Here is a 25,380-nt window from a genome sequence, read left to right on the forward strand (position 1 = left end):
TAGGTTTTGAGACAGGAAGGGGTGCAGTATTTTTGTATCCAACTTAGGAGAACTCTAGCTATCCATGTCATGTGCCAACTCCATTGTCTGGTTATAGTACCTTCCAAAAATATAGGTTTGAGGGGGATGTTCTCCCGTTGGACAGGCATTCTGCCTTCATAGATAGAGTGACTTACTGTCTGTAAAGCAAGAGCTGTCTTCGGCCTCGACTTGCTCTCACTCACTGGAATAAGGGAGATGTAGAAAAGTGAAGACGTTCAACTCTGTCAGCTCCCACTTTGCTTATGTAGGCGTTTTCATGGTAGCATCTAAACGGTGCTGAATGGGTTAATTGCCATGAATGAGTACTGCAGCTAAAATACCTATATGTAGTGTATAACTGTGTGACTCCGCCTGTGTTCTCATGGGTCAAGTCACCCCGCATATTTATCTTCAATGGTGTTATGTTTTGAATGTACATTGTAATTTATGGCCCGTGCGGGCGGTAGAGCGGTCAGCATATATTCCAACTAACCTGGTCAGTTATCTCTGGGATCGTAGCTGGTCAGTCGCTGCCCGTGGTGGGTGCTGTATTTTGAAATAAATTATGTTTTACTTACCATCTTGGAGTCCCTGAGTTCTATTTCAGTATACCTACTTACCTTTCATTTGTTAGGTCTCGCCTAGGCAGCACTTGCACCGTCTCTTCGAGGCATGCTGTATTCAGGATATGTGCATAACGCCCGCCCACTTTCCACCCAACTTTTTAATTGGCTCCTGTCCCTGTCCCTTGTAAATGGTGGCTTTGCATTGGTCAATAGGCTTAGTAGTCCCTCTTTAGTACCGACTTGTGTCTTCTGGTAACCTCCCATGAGGTCACCCTCTGGTACATGTGTTGTTACTCCCTAGGTTTTAATTACAGCCTCAAGGCACTATTTTTTGAATGGCTTCAGGCAAGACACACACTTGGTTCTAAGTTGGGCCAGCAGTGGTTACTTCACTCACTAGAACATCTCACATTTATATGAGACCATCTATAAATTTCCCTTCATCAGTTCCACACAGAGTGCAGCCTAATCCGAAATAAATGTAATAATTCTTTCGTCACATTTCAAAGCTACTAATTGTATATATGGACATAGCTATTTGATAGTACTGTCTTGCATGGAATGCATTATGGGTAGGGTGGATTTATCATATATTCTGCAGGATGCAGTACCATATGTGACCAAAAGAGGTCCGCAGTGCTGGTGCCTTGCTCACTAGGGACCTCTAGGAGCAGCTTGGAGTACTGCAACTAGACATGTAGTGCTGGTGCCTTGCTCACTAGGGATATCTAGGAGCAGCTTGCAGTACTTCACTGAAACATGCAGTGCTGGTGCCTTGCTCTCTAGAGACCTCTAGGAGCAGCTTGTGGTCCTGCACTGAGACATACAATGCTGGTTCCTGGCTCACTACGCAAGCATTTGCAATGCACTAGGTCTCGAATTACTGAAAGTATGAGCTATTGGCGTTGCATTATTAGCCAATACCTCATACTATCACACAACAAAATGTGGCGGAGTGCTTGGTGGGCAGTCTTGTATTTGTTGTAATACTGTGTAGAAACTCTTTTCATGTCTGGGGTGCGTGATCAGGGAGATGCTTGTGTCTTCCGCTGACAGCAAAAGCATGCATCCCGCTTCGTCCTGTCCTCATTCCTCCCCATGAGCCAAGACTTCTTTTTAGTTACCTTCTTTTTCTAGTTTACACGAGGAGCCATCCTCAAGCCTTTGTAAAAGATCTTCTTAGACAACTTCCATTTTCATAATTTGTTCGAAATGGCATTTCTGCAAGAGAAATGTGAGATGAAAATTTCACTTGCTTCCATGGTTTTGGCTAGAACCGCAGAATGGCATAGACTTTGTAGTTCTTGTCTGTTTAGTCTTAGCCTGGCTCTTTTCTGACCTGTGACCCTTGCAAAATCTATTTTTTTATGTCTCCCAAGTTATCTTTCATTAGGATCTCTTCAGCAAGATTTCTTCCAAATTGCCCCTATTCACTGTTATTAACTCTTCTCTGACTTTGGTACAAAACAATAGTAGCCAAACAGATATTGTTTCCTGTTTACGAAAACTCAAGTCAGTCTATCTGAATGACTGTTTTCACCCAGAAAAGTGTGCTGATTTGGTCTGGTCGACACTGCAGCTGATGATTGCCCTGGTAAAGTACCCTTCTCATGACAGGAGGGCATGTGTATGTCAAACAATAATCTTTTCAGTTTATGGTTTTCATAATTGCTGCTCAATTATATTCTACCAAGATTTCGTGGCTTCGTAATAGGATCCGTAGTCCATTCCAGCTCCTCTTTTGAAACGCCCTTCATTCAGGTGTCACCAAAGACAAATTTGCTCTCTTGATAAAAGCCTGTTCAAACAGAAGAGATCATGCAGTGACTGCATTTAAAGGGCTTTACTGGCTTTCTGGGGAGGCCAGAGTACAATGGAAATGCATTGGTATTGCAATTGCATTCAACGGTGTGAAAGTTAGTGATCCAGACTAGAAATTAAAGAAATATTTTTTGAATCTGTATGTTTGTGAAAATACCAGTAGAGATTTAAAGCCCAAGGGCTCCGAGGGGTGTTTGTGAGCAAGCGGGAGGCTGCGTGAGTTCCTCCATCCTAAAAATGGCGGTACCAAAGGAGCAACACATGCCCATTTACCCTTTTGGATAAACAACTCTGTGAGCCTCACAAACTAGGGCTAAATTTTGCCCTAAAATACCATGCACGAACATTCAGGATATCTGGAAGTTTCAGGATTCTCCGAAGAAAGAACACACTAACACTTGCTACCCTGCACTTCGAGGAAAACAAGCATCGCCAAACTCAACAAGTGTGAATTTGGCAAGCATGCAGTGTCATATTTTTTTACATATTTATTTTGCAAGCATATGCAATAGAAATTTAAAGTTTGAAATTAAGAAAAAAAAAGAATTGAAAGGAAAGCATGGCCCCACCAGTCCTAGCGCTGATGTGCACTACCTATCCGTTAGATGTGCAGATTTACCAGTAAAAATACCATCACTCATAGTCAGAATGGAAAGAGCAGTTAAAAGGCCAGACAATAAAAAGGGCTCATCCAAACCCCCTTGTGCATGTACAGAAGTATGTATTTTTATTTATATTTTTTAATGCATGAGGGCGATGACTGTCTGTACGCCAGACCTTCTAAAACAAGCATGTTGTATTTAAAGGCCAGCTGTTTGCGGCGCCCAGTCTGCATTAGTTGGCTGTAATGTCCAGTGATCTCTGCGGGGCTTAAATTGCTGCAGCACAACATATTTACTGCAATGCCGAGGGAGCCTCCTTCATAGGAACCGAGACGTTGTTGTTTCACTTTTCAGTCCTCTCAACCCCTGAAATTGCATCAACCTGTGTGAATGCCATTCAGCAGCCATTGATACCTCACCTGCCAGCGCTCGAGTCTTGAGATGACTCCTGCTTCGGGCGGATAGATTTATCACCGCTATGAAATTTTAGCACAGGCCAGTGGCGTTTCTGCCGCTCTTCTCTCTGGTAACATCTTTATTTCAAACGTGGATCGGCTTGAGGGGCAGAAAAAAAGTTATTCTCTTCCTCCTGCTAGACCATGGCAGCAGCAGCTTGTCTGCAGGGATGTTTTTTTGGGATATCCTTTAAATAACAAGCATCTACAGGGGCACCCATTAAAACAAAAAACAAGGTTTTTATTTTCCTGTCCAGAAATGGTGCGAGGGTGATTGGGGGTAATAAAGGAACACGAGTAAAGGCGGCGTATGAGGAGGGGGATAAAGAAAGACGCATATTACAGCACAATCTGTGGAAGGAAAGAAGCAACAGGGATGGGGCAGATTCTAGGAGACCGAGCAAGTGAAAACACAAGTAATCATGTGGAGTGCACCAGGAAAAAAGTAGCTCCTAAAACGGGAGCAGTGGATGGGCACAAGTACTTGGTCCATGCATTAAGGGTGGGCCAAACACAAAAAGAGGCATGCTACAGGCAAACTGGAATGAAGGGCATGAGAGCAACGTCGGAGCGAACAAATTGTAAACGTATGGGCGAGCTGAAGCCCACTGATTGTAAACAACACGTCTCAAAGTCAGATCTTGCGCTGTCTAGTTGAGACCTAAAAAATTAAAGCAGTTTTGCTAGATCCTTAACCGGACACTCTCCAAGAATCTCAAACACTCTCGACATCTGTCTGCATCTTTATGAAATTATTAAAAATGTTGTCATAGAGAAACACCGTAAGTCTAACATGTTAATCAGTAAATCACTACAGCATTCGCCAGCCCCTGCAGTACTGTACTTACTGTAATCTTGTTTTGAAGTAGCTGCTTCTTAATACCGAATTATTCTTACTACTGTTCATGAATTAATATTATTTAGGCTCCTCTTACTGTTGTAATGTTATACAATCGCATTATTTACTTATTGTATAGCTCTCTCATAATTTGCATTTCTATCATTGCTACCCCTCCCAGAAATGTTAGCATAATTATGGTATAGAGCTTCTTTACCCATGTAAACAGCACAGTTTTTTTTACACATGTTTCTATAATGCTGTTAAGTGAACTGCCATCTGTTTGGTCTACGATGCGTTCGATAAAACAATACAAAGTAAAATAAAGAAGACGGTGTGTGACTGTGAAGGAGTGCTCATGCTGGAGTCATTACTTTTGATTCGCCCTCTAACTTTCTATGGTTCCCCATTGAATATAATCCTGTGGCCTATAATGCCCACAGCCCTGTGCTCCTGACATACACATCCCTGGTACTCCTTACAGGGGCATCATCCTGTGCTCCCCACAGGGGATATACTGGTGTTTCCCTAAATCTTGTCACCTTGTACTCCTGTGAAGCGCATCACCCTGTGTTCCCTTGCTACCACCCTCCTGTGCTCTTCTGACGTCCATCACTACATGACTCCTGTTGCACGGTTACCTATGATTGTTTGTTTATGTGCAGCGATGCTTTTGTTGATCTGTGTGCATGGGGGACTGTATATCTCTTAGACTTATGAGAGTGAGTGTCTTTAGGGGTGTTAGTTTGGGTGCATGTTTGATTTGTGCATGTGCACTTGTAGGTCGTGCGCCTTTAGGTGCATGCACTGTACAAAAGGCCAATACTTCTATCTTTTTTGTTCCCTACTTAGAGTGTATGTAGATGTGTTAAATCAGGGCGAAACAAAAAGCTTCATTCCATTCTCTTCACAGCGTCAGACTTTACAAAACTTCTAAAAGCCCTGACCCTTTGGCTTTGTCAATTACTGTTTCTCTTAGTGGACCCAGCCTCTGCAACACTTAACCACGAAATCATTTGGAAAACTGAAATCCATCATCAGCATTAAGTTCATAGCTTGCTGCTATGGATGTTGAGTTAGTTAATGAAATGGTAGGAAGTGTAAAAGTGATTTTATGTAGCGCTTACTACTGGTGTTCAATACTGGCCCTGTTATAGGCGCGGGCGGAGTTCCATCAGAGTAGTCACTACTTTTAAGATTAAATAAACAAATTCTCTAAACGGCTGCTCACTTCCTGCTTCCAGGGCTGATCATTTCATGCTTCCGGTACCCTCCGCTAACTTAGTCTTCCACCCTTTAAGGCTGAAGGGTCCAACGTAGTTACTATATGGCAAAATCCATCCAGATTATCAGAACATTCACAGAAGGTGTACATACATTAAATCTAAAGGAATTTTAGTTATGTCAGGGGTTTTACCAAAGTTTTGGCCAGGATCTAAGCCCCGAGCCTACATCGGGCATCTTTGATTCAAACAAAATGTCTCTTAAATTTTTGGTGATCAGTGTCTTGAGTGTCATGTCGATAGCACTAATAATTTCCTTGATTCTGTTCTTTTCAGGTTGGCACCTATGCGACTTTACACGCTTTCCAAGCGCCACTTTGTTCTTGTCTTCGTTGTGTTCTTCGTTTGCTTTGGTTTAACAGTCTTCATTGGCATTGCAGGTGAGACTTTATTGTAACTATAATTTTCATTTTAAAAGACTATTTTTTTCTTTGAATTTGTTCACCTAATCCGATCTCTTAAATGTTGGAAACTTTTAGGCCAACTTTTCTTGACAGTTGCTTCTCCTTCAAGACTGCATACAGAATGAGAAAACAACAAGTGTCAATGTCCTTGAAATAAATGCAAAACATGAAATCAAATTATAAAATCACCAATACTTCTGCTAGATCAACCATGACTAGGTCGTGATTTACTTCAAAACATTTATTGACTTTCTTGGAAGGTGCCAACGAGAGGTGAAACCCTTACTATGGAATTTGCGGAAAGTTCTGCCTACAATAAGTGATTCTGTGGTAAGGCTGTGCACTGTTGGCAGTCTCCGCTCCACCAACATTTTGCCACTCAAGCAGAAATTATGTGGTTAACGTGTGGGAGATTCTGAATTCAGCTTTCCCTGTTGGTCGATTATGACTGGCAGGCCCTGGAGGGTTTGACTATTACATGCAGACAAACACAGAGGGAAGCACGCGCACTTGAACACACAGACAACCCAAGACACAGAGAATCATGCAGACACGGATACACAGACAAACAGGCACCGTGACAGAGACATACAGGTACTAAGACTGACAGACTAGTGGGAACTACATAGGGACATCCTGAGACGCATAGACGGACAGACTTGAGACAAACGCATACAAATTGATATAGGCATAGACCTACAGAGACAGAAAATAAGCATTTGCAATGCAATAGGTCTCGCATTTGCGAGAGTTTACGCTATTGGCATTGTAAATGGCAATGCCTTTTATATGTTTTGCTAATTAACACATAAATAAAAGGCATTGTCATGTACAATGCCAATAGCTCAAACGCTTGTAAATGCGAGACCTATGCAAAGAAGCCTCCGCCATAGTCCCGGGCTGGTTAGAAAGTGAAAGCGCGCATGCTGTGCTGAATGTTGCCGGAAAGCATGTCGTGCCTGCAGTAAGGGAAACTACTTACAGAAAATAGTGCTTACAGACTAAAAAATACTCACTGTGTAACAACCAAAGTAAAAGGTCGGTTCTCATGGGAGGTTACAAATAAGGACAAGGCGGTGCTAAGAGTGACTAACAAGCCTATTAACGAATCAGAAGCCAGCATTTAGGAAGGACAATGACACAAGCCAATGACAAATATGGGCAGAGAATGGGCGGGGCTTTATTCCATATTCCAATATAGCATGGCTCTCAGAGCAGCGCATGCGCTGTCCAGGCTCAACCTCAAAAGTTTAGATGAATAGGGAGATAGATACTCACACACTCACTCTCACACTCTCTCACACGCTCTCTCTCTCACACTCTCTCTCTCTCACACACTCACACTCTCTCTCTCTCACACACACTCTCTCCCCCTCCCTCGCAGACACACATACTTTGCAATAACAGAAAACATCTCTGCCACCAAGACAGTTCTAGTCAAAGTTAGGGGGGTTGCGTAAAGTTACTCTGGGGCGGTGATCGACGGACTTTAACCTTAACAAGCTGATGAAAGCAGGCTGCGGGTGATATCTCTTTAATGATAAGGATCAGCAGTATGTCACCAAGTGCCCAGGGATCTTGAAAGGTAGCATGGACACTATGACGAGCTTTGAAGTAATAGGGGGTGGTTTGATTTTACCATTAAAAGATTCAACACGTCCCAAGGCCAGAGTTCTTTAATGAACAAGGCAGGCCGAGACTCCACTCTCCCCGGGCAGCAGTGAACTAACTGCATTTCTCTGCAAGATCAGTACATTCAGTACCATTCAGCTATATAATACGAACACTAATAATTTACAGTGTGTAGCGACAATAGCAGGGTGCTATGAATTGCTTAATGAAAACAATTTACTGTTGCATATGATATAAAGTCGCCCCAACTGCACAGTATAAAATATTGGAACTTGCAAGAGTTTCTGTGTGTGAATAAGGGCATGAGACTGGAGACTAAGTTCCTTTATCGTCACTAAGCTCCGCGGTGACTTACATTATTCCTAATACTGTTAAGCAGATGTTATTTTATCCAATATACGTAGGACAGCCAGTCTTGGGTTTTGGACCACGGCAGTTTGCATGTTGAAGTTTTGAGCCTATGCTTTCATTGTAAAAAGGGAAACTGCATGTCCCAGAATGCAACATATTGCAAACTAAACATCATTTTCTGCAAGGAAATAAAAAAGTATGTACAATCTCTCCCACTTGATGTTATTTGTATTCATCATATTTTTTATTACGCTAGCAGATTCATTACTTTACTACCAGCAACCATAGAAGCTTAATAAAACGTGATGCCTGAATGAATTTTTATTCAGTATTGTTAATTACTTGGGGCACTTTCCAGGTCGTGTTTCTGGCCCACTGTTTCACTCCAGACATAGACTCCAGACTGTTTCACTCCAGACATATCAACTGTGGGCAAATCAGACTTGGTGCTGCTCCAGCAGGAACAATCCATCTCGAATTGACAGGCCAGGTCCCTTCCCAGGGGCATAACGCAGGCCCCCGCAGCCCCTGCGGTGTGGGGAGGGGGCCCAGCCCTTCAGCGGCACCACAATCCTTCAGTGTGGCCCCGTTTATCCTAAAGCCAATGAATACTAGTAATGTCTGGGAGTCCCTCTTCACATTCTCCTAGGGGGCCCCATCATTTTGCGTGACACCACTGCCACTTCCTGATTGGACATAAGCAACCACAGCAGCGCCATGAGTAGACTGACTGCTGGTCTTCTTTTCCACTTAATGACATACACGACGTTTATGAAGTCCCAGCAGACCTTCAGACTCCAGCTCCTCCACAACACCTTCACAGTAACGCATACGGTAGAGGGGAGCATTACAAATTACATGGAAGAGTGGCAAAGAAAGACACAACACGAATGCGTGCTATATATGGTTATAAAATGGCTACTCCTTGAGATCAAGAATATCACCTGTGTCCATTCCATCCAGTAGAACCGTATAGGGTCATATGGCACGGCAGCTGCAGGAGATCTGCTGAGGTCTCAAGACAGGGCACATGCTTCAGATCCTGGTAAGCAGAAAAGTTGACAATTTCTGGCTTAATTGCCTGAAAAAATAATATCATAAATTGCTTGTGATTTTAGGCAGTCTTGTTGCTTTCGTGTCGGATAGTGGTCGTGTCTTCAAGACGCTGCATCTTGTACCCTGTCTAAAGGGCATCTGGTGCGAAATGTCTGTGCTTGCTATTAATTTCATAATCATTCTTGTCACCTTTATATTAATTGTCAGACTCTGTTCATTCTCTTGTCAAGCTCGGCTAATCTCAGCCAACCTGGGAGGTTTAATAATGTGTATTCGCTCCTGCGCAGCTGTTTAATTTAAGGACATTAATATTTGCACAATACTGTGTATTCTAGCACAGGCATATTGTGTTTGTTTTATAGTGCAACATCATCAGAAATCACTTCAGAAAAGACCTTAGTTAGCAAAAACCTTAAATGAGAGACACACAGATATACACGGCTGTTATATGGAGCCTTAGTTAACATATGGCATTCCTAGTTTGGGATGCTGAGTTTTTTGTAAGCCAGGATATTGGCATCAGGTGTTACGTTATGTTTCGATTTACTTCAGTAATTTCAAACTGTATTTATATAGCGCTTAATACCCCATATGAGGCATTAGAGTGCTGTGCAGTGAGTTGCAGGCCACTCCGGAACCCAAGAATGGAGTTTAATAGTTTGTAGATTAGTAACAAGTGCTTTATGTTCCTCTTGGATTAGTTGTGTTAGGTTTGTGCTCTCAATTTCTTGTGTGTTTAGTAGGGATAGAATGATGGGAATGGATTACATAAGGTGAAGTAGTAAGTTGTTTTTGTGATTAGTGGCTGTGTGCGCCAGTTGGATGAATTGGCTGAAAAGAAGAGGGACATGTGAGAAGGATGTTTGGGAGTTCATAGTAGAAAAGTTTTGGATGAGTGGACCTCTGCACCTTTACAAGAGGACTTATCAAAAATATGTGTATCGGCATATTGCTGGTTTGCTGTTTGTGTGGCTCAAGAGACCAAATTAAACCGGTAGCACGAAGAAATGATGGGGGTAGACGTTTCAGAGCGGTAGAATGATAGAAACTCTTAATGGGTTCTAATCTTGGTGTAGTGGTCGTTCAGCAGAGACATGAAAGTCATAATTGATAACAAAGAAGTGGGGAATGAGACAAGAAATATCATCACTCTTTACTTTTCTGACTCCGCTAAAAAGTGCTCCCATTGCTGTTCCTCATGCTGCAGTGTGTAGTAGTGTATTAGCAGGTAGCAGTGGTGTCCTAGGAATTCTGTTTTGCACAGTAATTGTTTGAAGGACCGCCAAAAATGTCTAGTCATTGCTTATTGTGAAAGAGCTATAGCCAGAACAGGTATGTCTTTGCACTTTCATTCTTACTCAATGTACTGCCTCAATTGTATTTATGATTGTTTTTGTTCCTCTTCATCGAGGAGTTCACTTGTCCTCCTTGTAAATCAATTTAGCTTTGGGACTGTTCACCTGAACTCCTTTTATCATTTTTTTTTTACTGTAATATTATGGATAAAAAAAAAAATTCTAAGATGCGATTTGCTTTGTTGGACCGAAATTTCCCACACAAATCAGTACTATTTAGAAACTCGTTCGCATAATGAATTTGCACATTTTATTTTTAATCGTTTATACTGTACCTTTTATGGTTTTTATTCAACTGAAATTAAGGAAATATGATGATACGTCTTTGAAGGCCTGTGTGTTGCACAAAATGCTGATCTCTAACCTGGTACAATTAAGTAGAAAGACATTTATTACATCATTTGGCATTATGGATGCAGAAGTAACAAATCATGATGTGCATTATCACAGAAGGTGCATCGATATTGAGCAATGGTGAATCAACATGAACAGTCCATATACACAAATTACCAATCCATGAGGATAAAACACATGTCTGGAATGCAGGTCAAAGTTCACCGTGATGTGAAGAGGAAGGGTATACTGTTCGAAAGTGACCTAATCACAAAAATAAACCTATCTAGTTGGACTGCATTATAGAAGATGCATTGATCTCCAGGTTATCACTTCTCATTCCTTTACTTTTAGCCAACATTCTTGACTTCCTCATACTACTTGGCCGTGCTTGCTTATTGACGTATTTATTTTTAGGTTTTAAACAGATTTTGTAGCCTTTGGAACATGTGGTGAGGATGTGTCATGCTAAAAAGGGGGTCCATCCAGAGCTCTAGTTTTCTCCAAATGAATGGTCTCCCTGAGTACAGAAGCATGGAAGCCGCTGGGCTGCTGACAGTGGGCACTGTATTGGGCATTAATAGATTCCCTCTTCAAGAAAAGGACTTTTGCATAGATGCAGGCTAGATGATCTCTTCACCCCTTTACCACTTGAATGAAAGCAGCGTATGTATTTGGGGGCATAGTGGGTGGGCCTGCTCCAATTCCTGGAATCTCTCCCCTCGGAGCACATACATTCACCGTCTGCCCTACTGCCCCTGCTTCTACCAGCTCTCTACCTGCACAGGGTCCCAGATCCCAGTCTCCCAAACCCATTCCCACACCTTAGTGGAAGACAGGCTTAATGAGATCTCACTCTGCCTCCCACAACTTAAGTCAGAGGTATGCAGCCTATTGCATATCTACGCAGAACTGCCTGCCAACTCCAGGCATAGCTGCGCCACTATGACCAATCACAATCTCTGCTCGCTCTCATCTAAAGTGTGTAACTTGTGCGCGCCCCCCCCCCAAAATCGTTGGTCACCGGCCTACATCAACCCTCACCCCATAGTTGGGCTTCCACTCCTATTTCTAACGACCCTTCACGGCTATCCAGTTGTAGACCCTCCCTGCGTATAGGGTTATCCATTCTCACCTACTTTCCTATGATCTGGCACATTCCTCCAACATATCCAATTTGCAACAAATTGAATCCATCACCACTGATCCCTTCAGGAACCTAGGCTAAACACTAGAGCATTAAATGAGAATAACCTCACGAAAGTCACCACTTCACTATTAGCTCCAATTGACGCCAGCAGAAAGCTCAAATGCGTGCTCCTAAACTGTAGATCGACAGTGAAACATGCTGCGGACATTGCCGACCTCATCCTTGCACAGGTCTTTGACCTGGTAATGCAGACTGAAACATGGTTAAATGAATAAGCTGCGCCCATCCTGGACATTTTAGTGCCTACCAACTATGATATCATTCTGTTGGACAGAGCAAGTGGTCAGGGTGGAGGCATTGCCTGCTTACATCACAGCAACCTAACCGTGAAAGCACTACAATCTGACCTCCTGCCATCCTGTGAATACCTATGCATTGAAGTGTCTGGTAGCAACAATCATCCACGCAAACTGCACACGTTGTACCACCCGCCTTCGAGACAACCTTCCCTTCACTGAACAGATCATGGACATTATCTCAGCGAACGGGGATTTCCATGGCATTCAGATCTTCCTGGGAGAATTCAACCTGCATTGGAACAATGTGAATGATGAGGTGGTCAATAGCCTTAAAGCCTTCCTACTGGACTTCAACCTAGCCTTAGGTCTTGTCAGTTGTATGCCCAACTCCATCAGTCTGAATTCGATCCTCCCATGTTATTGGACAGACCACTACTGCATCCCCTTCCTCATCCTGGAGTCGGTAAGAGCTAGTAGAGCCCAGCCAAAGAATCCCAAGCAACTGAAAAGATGTCTACGGAACATCAACTCCCACAATCTGAATGCGCTTTGCGATGACAGCCTGCCCCCTCATATGAACATGTCGGATGTATATGACTTTACGGACCATTATAACCTCTCAATGGCCAATGTTTTAGACTTGGTTGCGCCACTACAGCTGAGAAGACTGTCCTCCAAAATCTCCAAACCCTTAATGACAGTCTTAATTCCGAAAGAAGGAATTTAAGACATGTGGAAACATTTTGGCGAGCATATCCCTCCCTTGATCATCTCTACCATCTGTGATCCCTAAGAAACCTCTAAAACAAACGCATCAGATGCTCAAAGGCCTCCTTCTTCCTAAATCAACTAGAGCAAGCAAAAAACCGTCCCAGAAAACTGTTCGAACTCATCAAGTCCCAAACTAAGTCAGACTAATCCATCGCCCCAGGGTCGAGTGCCACTGCCGAACTGCGATAAATTTGCTGACTTCTTCACTGATAAGACCACTATGATCGAAGCTGAACTATGCTCTGCCCTTGAACAACTACTGATCAGTCTGCTGAACACCCTTCCACCCACTGGGTTGCTTGTCATGGTCCCAGTGCAGCCCTACCTCTCCAAAAACAACTTGTACTGGAGCCTGTTCCAAACCTTGGATGAAAGCACCATACGCAAAACTCTGGCTACTATGAAACCATCTAATCACTACAACGACCCCCTGCCATCGAACCTCTTCTCCAAAGTTAGAACCTCCTTACTACCACTTTGGACTAAGATTGTCAATGTATCACTTCAGCAATGTGCTATTCCGACTGCCTGAAAGCGGGTCAAGTTACCCCGATCCTAAAGAAACCATCTACAGATCACACGGACCGTAACAACTTTTGCCCAATCTCTAAGATTCCCACGTTGGCAAAGCTCCTGGAGAAATGTGTTCTCGCCCTACTCTGTAACCACACCGATCACTTCCAACTCCTGGACCAATGTCAATCTGGTTTTCGCCCGGGTCATAATACAGAATCTGCGTTAACTCACATTGTCGATGATGCACTAAGAATGTTGAATCAAAATGAATCTTGCCTACTGATCCTTTTCGACCTTTCGTCAGCATTTGACACCGTCAAACATGATAACCTGATTGACCTCCTGGAACACAGAATGGGGCTGTCTGGGCCTGTACTAAACTGGTTCTCATTCCTTCATGACAGATCCCAAAGCTTTAAGGTGAACCAGTCCCTCTCTCATCCTTCGCCAGTCACGCTTTGGGTCCCACAGGGTTCAGCTCTCTCACCCATGCTCTTCAACCTGTTCATTGAGCCTTTGACAGAAATTCTGAAATCATCCAGCATCCACTATCACATGCATGCGGATGACACCCAACTATACCAGAAGATCGCTTCCCTTGAGGACATCTGGTCCCTCAATTCAGTCCTACTGGAAACCCAAAGCTGGTTGATACACAACCACTTGAAGTTAAACGCTCTCAAAACAGAATTCCTACTTATCGCACGACACAAGCAATCGCCTGTTATTGAACAATGGTTGCATCATCTCACTGCTCTTAACTGTAGGCTGCACCTTGTTGATTCTGAAACCTCTCTGGGAATTATGTTAGACAAAAGTCTGAACATGCAGAAGCATATCAGCTCCCTCTCCAAAGGAGCTAACGTCCAACTCAGCATTGTAAGGAAACTCAAACCATACCTCCCTGCTCATGACCTAAAGGTGGCAGAGCAAGCCGTAGTGATATCAAATCTGGACTATAGTAGTGCAACCCTTTGCGGCCTACCTAGAGTGAAGACTGCTCCTCTTAGGGCTGCACTCCTCTCCGCTGCTAGGCTCGTAACGGGCACTAAAAGATACAACAACATCTCCCCTAACCTTTTGTCCTTGAACTGGCTGCCTTATGAAGCTCGGGGACAATTACAAATTGCTTGCATGGCACACAAAGCCATTCACTTCAATATCCCTTTGTACCTTGCTCAGAAACTGGAGCTCTCATGTGGTGAGAGAGCCTCTAGAAGCGCCAGCACCCTATTGCTCACACCACAAAAATTCAAGAAGAAAAAAACCTATAACCGAGCCTTCTCTGGTATAGCACTGAGGCTCTGGAACCCCCCCTGAAGTCAGGGTGAACCCTTCCATTGTCTTCTTCAACAAGCATTGGCATAGCCAATAGGTCTGGCTTTTGGGACCTTATAAGTATTTTGTTTTGCAGCACAATATCCTTGGTGCAACATCAGCTGTTGTATGGCTAAACCTTGTACCTTATAAGTGTGTAGCCATGCAACAATTGATGTTATTGCACCAAGGATATTGTGCTGCAAAACTAAATACTTATACGGCACACAGGCAGAGAAGGCTAGAGAGCGAGAAATAAATAAATTGGGATAAACACAGAGGAGGTGAAAACAGAATGGGTGGTGGACGGAGAGCCACAGAGCGCTAAAGAAGAGAGGGGGTATAGAGGAGGGTATAGAAGAGAGCTGAGAAGCTGAGTGAGGAGGCAAAAGAGTGTGGGTGGGGGGACTCCAGGAAAGACCCAAATAAAGGAAAAGATTGAGGAGGGAATGGTACAAAATGTGGGGGAGTGAGAGGGGAAGGTACAACGGAAGATGAAGGAAGTGGGTACGGTAAGGGGTCGGGAGGAGTGAGTTAAGAGACAATGGAAACATTATTGAAAGAGGGGAGGAATGGTAAAAATTGAGAAGAAAAGTGAGAGGAGCAAAGAGACAAAGATAACAAGAGACAGAGATAACAAAAGACAGGTGCATATAAAGAAATCAGGAAGGAGCTAAATTGGTGAAGGGGTCAGATGGAAGGGAGAGAAAAGGGGAAGAATGAAAATAAAATGGGACCGAAAATATTCAGCGTAATCCACCCCTGAATGCGAGAGAAGGCTTAGGTGGACACAGGCCAGATTCTCAGGCGCAGTGACCGCATTGAGCTGTCATCTGGGTATAGCTCCTGGGGTGCCTGTGACAGCGGCTAAAGCGATACCAAAGGGGATGATGAACGGAGCGTTTGAGCAAATCAAACACTCACCCCCAGTCAACTGATCTGGGTTTAATCCATCATCATTCTTTAGCTCACTCCACCACCACAGTTCAGACATGGCCATATGCAAATCAGTCTGACCCTGTGCCTCATGGGAACAGTCCAGCCCGAACTGCCAAGCCATGTCTTCCCTGGACCGGAAACAAGCATCCTGGGACCGGTTTCGGGTTCACAACCCTCATCAGCCAAGCTATTTTGAATACAGTGGCAGAGTGAGCAAGTGACCCACGTCTGGGCATACCCTGCCAATTCAGGGTAACCAAAGCGGCTATGGCTGTATTAAATGCAAGGAGAGAATCACTGCTGGAAGACTTCAGTCCTGTTTAAACCCAGCATGGCAATTTACATCAGTGAAGAACTGGTATTATAATCGACACAAGACAGTGAAGTGGTGGCTCTTCCCAAGATAGTCAATGGGGAGAGAACAGAACTACTTACTGTTATTGGAAGCGTTGGCAGAGGAAGACACAAGACTTGGAATCATGCCCAAGTAACACTGGCACGATTTACCATAAGGCTGGTGGGCCCCACCACTTGTACACCCATATCTCACTACTCCACTCCAAGCTTATTCGCAGCTATTTGCTTACCAGCTTAGCCTGGAAGCAGGCCCTTTGGTATACACATACAACATACTTCCAACACCGGCCACAGAACATGCTCGAATTTATCTCCATTCACATCCCAACTCTCACAAGCCTATGTGTATTATGTCTCGCTCCTTTTCGCCTCACTACACACCAAGGCGCAGGCATACAATAACAATAACGAAACACGTAAGACACTGAAACCATACAAACACGAGTCACAAGAAGAACACGCTTTCCACCCAATACTCCCCAGAAGTAGCATGTTATTACTCTGCAAATGCCCGTTTTTAGGGTTTCGAAGAGCTATACAGATAAAACTACAATGCAATAAAGGCAGTTCTCTATCGAGAAGAGAAACAGGAGCCTTACTTATGAACTGTCATTGTCTGACAGCTGTCACTGTTTAATAACGGTACAGGAACGTATTTACTTATCACTGGGGCCATCTACAAAGGGAGCAGGTTTGTTGCTACAAGTCCTACCTTAGTGGGATGCTTGCACCATGTACCGGTGCGGCCGGCGGTTGCTGCATGAGGACCGAAGCAGAGGAGTCACAGAGGGTGGACATCTCGAATTGAGACAGGAGGGCGCACACACCAAGAAACTTCAGAGCAATGAGCACTCTGTGGTTAAATATAGGTTGTTATGGAGCACTCTAAATAGGTAGAACATATCACATAAATTAGTGGTCACAAAAGGGTTTTTGATATAGGGAAGGGATGCACGCTGAACAGGAGCAAACGACCACCCTATAAGGGGGTTATGAAAGGCAGACAAAATATCGAGGCTTAGGAGACATTTCATAGGGCCGGATACGCGGAAATAGGCTGAGAGGGAGGGCACTCAATTGCGTACAAATATCAACTTTTCAAATTGTTTTGTACGATTCTTAGTTCTGGTGCTCGACTTTTTCCAAACATACAACATTTTGACCAATAAGGAAACAAAGACACATTTCCAGTTAGATTAGGGTATCAAGTGGGAAAGCCGTGTTTGGAAGTCCGTCCGCACAGTAAAGTACACATCGGATGCTATTCTGTAAGCCCAGGTTCCCTTCCAACTCCAAATTGGTCCGGCCGGAAACGTGTAAAGTGGTGATCAGAGGTTCTAGGAGGGTCGAATACGAAGAACGGCAGCCAGAACGTCTGTAACTCACCCCCACCGGAAATGCACCGGCCGGACGTTATTGTTTGGTACACGCGCCATGCTCAGAGTGACCATAGAGACTGAAGAAAGACTCCACCACAGCTGTTTATATAGGAGTGTGTACATACATTGTATTGATGTGGTTTAAGGAGTTTAAAACAGAGTTTTGGTGGAGAACTAGAGGCTACGTTTCACTATGAATGATGTAACAAAAGGTAAGTAATGCCGTCCTTGTCGTAGACATTGCTTAAAAGCCTATGCCCATTCTCAGCGAGTATACTCAGAGTGCCCCTTGGCCATGAAAGTGACGCGGCCGCCTGTGAAAGTGAAACTGATCGCGATTGAGTGAACATGAACAAAGGGGGGGGGGCGAGAAGAAGGGTAACACGAACAGGAAAGATCAAAGAGCAAGGGGTGGAGGAGAATGAAAAGGAAAATGAAGCTGACTAGGAGGGAGTGGTAGAAGGGAGGGGGTAGGGGAAGGGATTCATACGCTGTAAGGATGTAAGGCTTAATGAGCCATTACAGAAAACCAGATGGCAGCTGTGCACGTTCACGCGCGCGTAACCGCACGCTTGAGGCCAGCAAAAGCCTTTGGTAGACTTTGAAAACCAAGTTTCTAAATGTCCTGCCAGTGAATTGCATGCGCTGGCTCAGGCGAGACCTAAAAAGGAAGTCAAAGTGCTCTTGATGAAGACATTTCTGCCTCTGACGGGCTATTCCAGTGGATACTGAGGTCACAGTTGCAGTTCTGTGGCCCAGCTGCTATGGTCACGAGATTCCCTTTGCTCTACATGACTTTATATCTTTTGCTTTGTTTGCTCTGTCTTGATTGCATGTATCTGTATCCCTCATGGTGTATAAATTGTAAAGCGCTCCGATACCCCTGGTGGTCATGTTCGCGCCATAGAAAACTTTCAAAATAAATTAGCAGATACTGCGCTGGTGTCCACTTCAGCAGGAGATGTCAAGGGCAACGGAGAATACCTACCTCACACCTTTTCAGAAGTATGTTTTTCATTTTTTAAAGATTCCAGTGCAGTGCTGGTCTGACTTTTTGTTATACTACATCAGCCTATTAAGGTCAAACACAGAATTTTATTTCCTCAGTTTACTTTAAAATAACCAATCTTTATTGTGTTGGGTACCACAAAAAAGCAAATTTGTAACTCTGAAACAAATCCAATCTCTAATCAAATAACTCTTCCAACGACAACTGCTGGACATGGAACAGCACCAGCATGGTACAGGCTATCTTTACTTCAGAAATGTGAAACCATTAGTCCCAGAAAGCGACTTCAGAATTGCAGTTCGAGGCCTTGTACTTTTGCATCTGTTTAGTGGCAATGCCCTAATAAATGACCTCCCAGACCTCAAACACTGTCCTCCTTAAGAGGATCCTGCAGGATGCATCATTAAGGCCCAGAAGACACTGCATTACCCCACCATGATGGAACTCCACTGGCTCCTCTTGCAGGCTCACATCGTCTTCTGAACAAGCTGTATGTATTCTCTTAAAGGCCATTGCTGCCCGCACCCCTGCGTCTCTGACAAGCTTGTCATCTCCTCTGGCAGCCGCAGGTACACCAGCAGCCAGGATATCAAAGAACTGGAGATGAAGAAAGGGAGAAAAAAAGCAATTGGCCTTCTCTATCTCTGCATCTAGGATCTCGAATGATATCCCTGTATGAGGAGTGCTCCAGTCCAGGAAAGAGCTGTATACTCATGTCTTTGAAGAACACTATATTGTGATGCAGTAACACTCTATAAAACTCTTACCTCTACTATCACATATTGACTCTCTTTGACGTTGACCCTATACAACCTACCCAGTAACAGTGATTGATATTTTGTCTATTGTACTGCATTTTAAACTGGTTTTATTGGCATAGGATCTGATGTTCCTGCAAGGTTTTAACTGTTGGATAGCCTATCTGTTGGAACATAAGGGTGTGTCGCTGTTACAGATGAATAATCCTGTGGGATAGAGTGACAAATCTTGAAACATTGAATTACGTTTTGACTCTCACATGAGGACTGCCTCTTAAACCTATTTTTTCACCTATCTTTTTGGAAAAAAGTTATAATACACAGTGTCGCCCTTTTTTAGGTCTCCTGGCGTTTAACAGCGCGTCAGCGCTGTGTCCGCCAGGAGATCTTTTGTCACTGACTGTGCTCCCCAGGAGACAGTACTGGCCGCGCGCATTGCCTCCTCAAGGAGGCGATTTGAGCGGGGCACGCGCTCGCGAACGCGCTCAGCTGCTGTCTCCCGGGAAGCTCTTTCACCAAACACGCATACACAGACGCATACACAGACACACACACACACAAGCGCCCATGCACGCACGCACCCACACATACAGAGAACCTACCCCCGCTGTCGCATACACACACGCGTGCACACACACACTCACAAGTGCACCGAGCGCCCCCCCGCCCCCACTTACCGCCACTCCGGACTTCAGCCGCCACCGCTCCTCTCCTGGGCAGGCACTCCGTGGGCGCGGCTTCCAGCAGGAAACGGAAGTCCCGCCCCACGGTAGTTTTCCTCACGTGCACACGCTCGCGCCAGCTCGGAAAATGGCAGTTCGGCTTCTCTGGGCCTAGGTATGGTTTATTTTTAGGTGCGTGGAATAAAGCCTCGTGGCGTGCGGGAAGGGCCTGGGATATTTGCGGCCCCTGCTACCGTAAGGCCTGTGACTGGAATAGCAAAGGGAGGTGGGGGGAGCTTGGTGACTGACTGCGGCGCGCGGTCTTTGAGGGAAGAGCTGGGTTTGTTGTGCTTTCTTGTGTCAACGTGACCCCCTGTCATTTCAACAATCCCTACTGTTATTTTTGGGCCACATGATGACGAATAATGTCTTGAAGTCAAGTTTAATGAATTAACCCTTCCTCGAATAATTCTAACTGGTCAGATCATCTGCGGCAGTCTAACTGGGTCTGTTATCTCACAATCGATGGTTTAATTACCCCTTCGAAATTAAGGTATTGTCCAAATCCAAATGGCGGGCTATTGATGCTAGTGAAGCGAGTGTCCCTTGAGAAATCCTAGAAGGATAACTACGAGGTGGCCCTGTGTCCGGAGTGACGCCTTCAGCCTGTCTTGGGTTTTAAGTCAACAGCTTTGTAGGGCAGTCTTCAAATTGTGTCCCAAAAAAAACTACAAGCCCCAGCATGCTTAGGTATGCATGAAAGCCTGAAGAAGTGTCATAGGACACGGGGAGCATTATCGAAATGGTATCAGCTGTTTTTATGGCAACTCCGTGTTTCCAAAGGGCAGCAACAAGTGCCGTTGACATCTGCCCTAGAGCTGAAAGTGCCGTTGCATTCCAGTGGGCATGGAAAGATCAGCTCTGGGGCAGATCACAGAAACTTGTGTGGGGACCTGGGGTGCGTAGAGACGTGTAGCAGAGAGGTGTTAAGAAATGTTACCCTAAAAGATGCCATAAACTTTAACATGTGGCAACCCATTAACCCCCCACGGGGTATTTATGGCTACCAGCTCACAAATCACTGCCCTCCTCCTCCCCTGCCAGCAAGGGGTTAGCAAACCAAAACACTGCAGGGGGCTGGGTGAGAGGAGGGGGATGTTGGCATTACAGAAAGAAACAGGTGGCCAGAGCCCCAAACAACAGTTCAATTGCATACGTGCACTTAAGGTCAAAAATTGTAAACTGGAGAATTCCTTTTCCTGCGGTATCGTGGACAATTGAAAAAGAATGAATGACTGTTTTATGTCGTAATGTCATTATTTTGTACCTTAGGTTACAGCTTTCACTTTGCCGGGATCCGTAGAGCTGCGTGCTTCCCCGATGGGACGTCCTTTCAATTGGGGAAGGGGTGTTTGTGAGTGTGTGTGTTTTTAACATTGCAGCTTCTGCCAGGCTGAGGGGCGGGGGCAGCTCTCTATCATGCTGAGAATGGGGGTGGGGGGTATGAAGGGGAGGGGGGTTTGCCGTCTTCGGCCTCCATTCACAGCCTTTCAGAATAATTTGCAAACCCCATCCCTGTCTGATTAATATTAACGGGACAAGGATTCTGCGATACCTCCCGATTGCAGTTTGTTTGCACTGACGTCACGTACTGCATCAGGCACAGCACAAAGTAATCTTGCACAATAAATGCATCTGCATTGTAACCCGATATAGGTGCCCGGGGCTCTGGGTTATGCTGGCTCGGACTTCTGTTGACGTTTAATAGTAACTGTAAGGATTGAGTTGTATTAAGCTGTAGCCTTATACAGTTCACAGACACACTCTGTTCTAAAGTAAACACCCCTCCCTTATACTGATCTGCAAATGGCGTGCGGCCTTACAACAACAGTGTGTGCCTGTTACTGACATCAATGCACACAGACTGCACTTACAGTGAATAGCTACCAAGGGGTCCTACGTCGCGTGTGACATTTCCACCCATTCTTTCATTTTGTTCCAACAGCGCATTGGTTTCTGGGGCTTGCAGTTTTATTTCACGCTCCTACAATTACAAGCATATATAGAATGTTTCGGCTTAAAGCAGGATGGAGTAGAGGTGTGACACATGTCACAGGACAGTGCCAGCTGTGTTATAGTGTGACAGCGCCACGTCATGGACATTTACCAGCACAGACATTGTTGGGCTCTTGCTTCTTTGAAAACGCCGGAAGTGTGTTCTTTGCAACTGTGCACGTGCATTGACAAGGGCGGAATTGAAACAGCGTTCACTACTTGGCTGCACCATCACAAAGCACTTTTGTTTATCGAAGGCTCCACGCTAACCCCCCTTCTTTTCTTTTTAGGTCTCCTGGCGTTTAACAGCGCGTCAGCGCTGTGTCCGCCAGGAGATCTTTTGTCACTGACTGTGCTCCCCAGGAGACAATACTGGCCGCGCGCATTGCCTCCTCAAGGAGGCGATTTGAGCGGGGCACGCGCTCGCGCTCAGCTGCTGTCTCCCGGGAAGCTCTTTCACCAAACACGCATGCGCATACACAGACGCATACACAGACACACACACACACACACACACACAAGCGCCCATGCACGCACGCACCCACACATACAGAGAACCTACCCCCGCTGTCGCATACACACACGCGTGCACACACACACTCACAAGTGCACCGAGCGCCCCCCCGCCCCCACTTACCGCCACTCCGGACTTCAGCCGCCACCGCTCCTCTCCTGGGCAGGCACTCCGTGGGCGCGGCTTCCAGCAGGAAACGGAAGTCCCGCCCCACGGTAGTTTTCCTCACGCGCACACGACCAGCTGGCAGGGACAACACATGCACATTGCGCAATTAGCTCAAGCGCGTGTGACATCAGGGGCGTGCGCCGCGCAGCAGAGAAGAGAAGACAAAGCCAAGCTCTCAGGTCACTCAGGACTCATCACCGGCGGGGCCTTTATTTGCAAATTGCATGCAATCATTTAAATTGTCCGCCCCCTACCTGGCTAGCCTTGAGGCTTGCGCTGCCCCCCCCTCTCAGCTGCCTCCCCTCCCCACCTCAGCTGCCCTCATCCGCTCCAGCTCGCCTTGCGACCCCAGCCCTCTCAGGTCAGGTGAGTCCGTTCTCCTCTGTTAAAGTTAAAAAACGTAAAACTTCAAAAACGTAATTAAGATGTAACGCTCGGCTCATCATCATGTATCGGTTTTGTTCCTATTGTGAAGCGCTCGCCTTCGGGTAAAGTCCGCGCTCAAAAACACATGAATAAATAAAGTGGCGAGTCAGTCATCATGATGCAGTGTGAGACGGTGTGTGCGGGCCACTGTGGGATACTGAAGTAGATTGTAAAGTTCTTTCAGGAACATCCTCTTGCATTACGACATTGCAGGCAGCAGGCCATGCAGGAGATGGTAGGGAAGTCACGTGACACAAATCATCTTTATACAACAATTCAGAGTTTGATAACAAATTAATGTAACACATTGTAATATACAATGCCAATAGCTCAAACTTTAATACTGGGAGACCTATTGCATTGTAAATGCTTGTCTCCCTATGCAGTGTTTGATAAAGTGCAGAAGGCCTATATGCTACCCGTACTCAGTTAATATAACAGGGGCCCAAACTTGCTTTTGGTTCACAGTCTAGACCAACTCCTTGTTGCGCTGCCCGGAACTGGCCCCTATTCGGCCCGCACCTGTCCTGGGGGCCCGCCATCGGTTGGAATTGCCCCCTGGGCCAACAGGTGGGGGACCGTCTCAAGACCTGTCCCAAACATTCCACCAAAGGGGGTTCCATTCCACCTCCCCACACTGCCTGGTTGTACATTGACCAATGCATAGGATAATGGAGACACGCTGACAACATTCCTGCGTTAGAGAATTTACCTATTTCTCAGGCCATATTTATTAACACATTCTCCATAAGTCTTCTCATATTTACAACACTGACATCAAAATCAAAACATCATATTCTCAGGGTAATAAAACATGGCTTTTCCTAACCACAGATCTCAGTCATGGTTGAGCAGCCCCCCAGGCACCATGGCATTGACTATTCCGAATGATATGGGCTGTGATCCCCCTATCACAAACAAGTTGTATATCACAAGATCGAACTCACCTGCCCCTCAAGATAGAGGGAGCATGGGCCAGCATTAAATCTGGACCCCCAAACACAACAATGCCAGAGCCAATCCAAAAAGGGATCCTCCTGGCACCCAGTGGGGGATGGGCCTGGCAACCAGGCCAATACCTTGGTCCCCTGGTGCAGTCACAATCCCCCGACCTCCTCCGGGGCCCAGTAATCCAGTACCGTGGATTGTTAAGGACAATCGCTGTAGTGCGTGTCCCGAGCCATTCACGGCACCCCCAGCACCGGTTTAAGCCAAAGGCTTCCTAATTCCATCTGCCAGGTGCTCCAACTATTTTGTGCCCAAACAAGACTTCTTCCTTGTCACAGGCCTGGGTCGTTCCCCGGCCGACTAGGCCTACCCCAAGATCGGGTGACTTAGTGTTTTTAAAAAAAAGAAATTATTTATTGATTTTCATCATACAAATACAAACAGTGGTCACTTCCACATAAGACACAACATGGGCATTACAATAATGACAGTTTCACATTGCTCATCTGCTACAGTTTAAGATTAGGTGACAGTGTTCAAAATAATTGCATTACGATCAGTAGCCTATCAACATATAGTACAAACTATCAATTGTTCACCTTAAGTAAGTCCGGATGCTCACATAGAAAATCAGTTAGGAGTCTCCATATATCGGATGGCTTGGACGCGGTGGGGAGTTCTTCCGCATAAAGCAGAAAATTATCTCTGCAGTATACCGCATCTAGCAACCAGCGTTCCACTGTGGGTGATCGCCTGCTGTCCCAGTGCATAGCCACTCTACGCTTAGCGAGTAATAACATTATAGCTACCAGTTTTTTCTTTACGAACCTCAGAGGTGCATCAAGGCCCAGCAGACACACACGTGGTGTGCATGGCAATTCACATGATATCATCGAGCCCAGGATGCCGATCACCTTCACCCAGTACTCTTGCACCCTCTTACAGCCCCATGCCAGGTGCGGAAAGTCTGCTTGATCAGTTCCACATCTTCTACAATATGCATTGTCCCTCATTCCGTGTTTAAATAAACGGGCCGGAGTGTGGTAAACCTGGTGCATGTATTTATAGTGAATAAGGCGAAGGTTACCATTGGGCGTGAGTAGTGTGATCAGTGTGCAACAGCACGTCCAGTCGTTGTCTGTGAGGGGGTGTTCCAACAACACATCCCACTTGGCTCGCGCCTTCGCAGTGTCGGCCCCTATTTCCGCCTGTACCGATCTGTATAATCGTGAGATCAAGTGTGAGTGAGTGGTGGCGGCTATTAAGCTTTGTAGCGGTTGTAGACAAGGTGGTTCTGAAGGGAATTCCGGATATAACGCCCGAACAGCTGCACGCAGCCTATGGTATAAAAACTGAAACAGTAGTGACTGATTACTAATGTATGATAGGTCATCT

At 45.3% G+C, this 25,380-nt stretch overlaps 1 protein-coding gene across 2 annotated transcripts in view; it reads left to right on the top strand.

Moving 5' to 3' along the window:
• The window catches only part of TMEM181 (transmembrane protein 181), a 377,932-nt gene that overhangs the window by 158,424 nt on the left and 194,128 nt on the right, over positions 1-25,380 (top strand). For both annotated transcript variants that reach the window (XM_078649124.1, XM_078649125.1), the window contains exon 2: positions 5,863-5,966. In XM_078649124.1, coding sequence (XP_078505250.1) covers positions 5,863-5,966 — 104 coding nt within the window. The remainder of the gene's footprint in view (positions 1-5,862; positions 5,967-25,380) is intronic.

This window comes from Lissotriton helveticus, chromosome 6 (assembly GCF_964261635.1).
Source record: "Lissotriton helveticus chromosome 6, aLisHel1.1, whole genome shotgun sequence".
NCBI classification, from domain to species: Eukaryota; Metazoa; Chordata; class Amphibia; order Caudata; family Salamandridae; genus Lissotriton; species Lissotriton helveticus.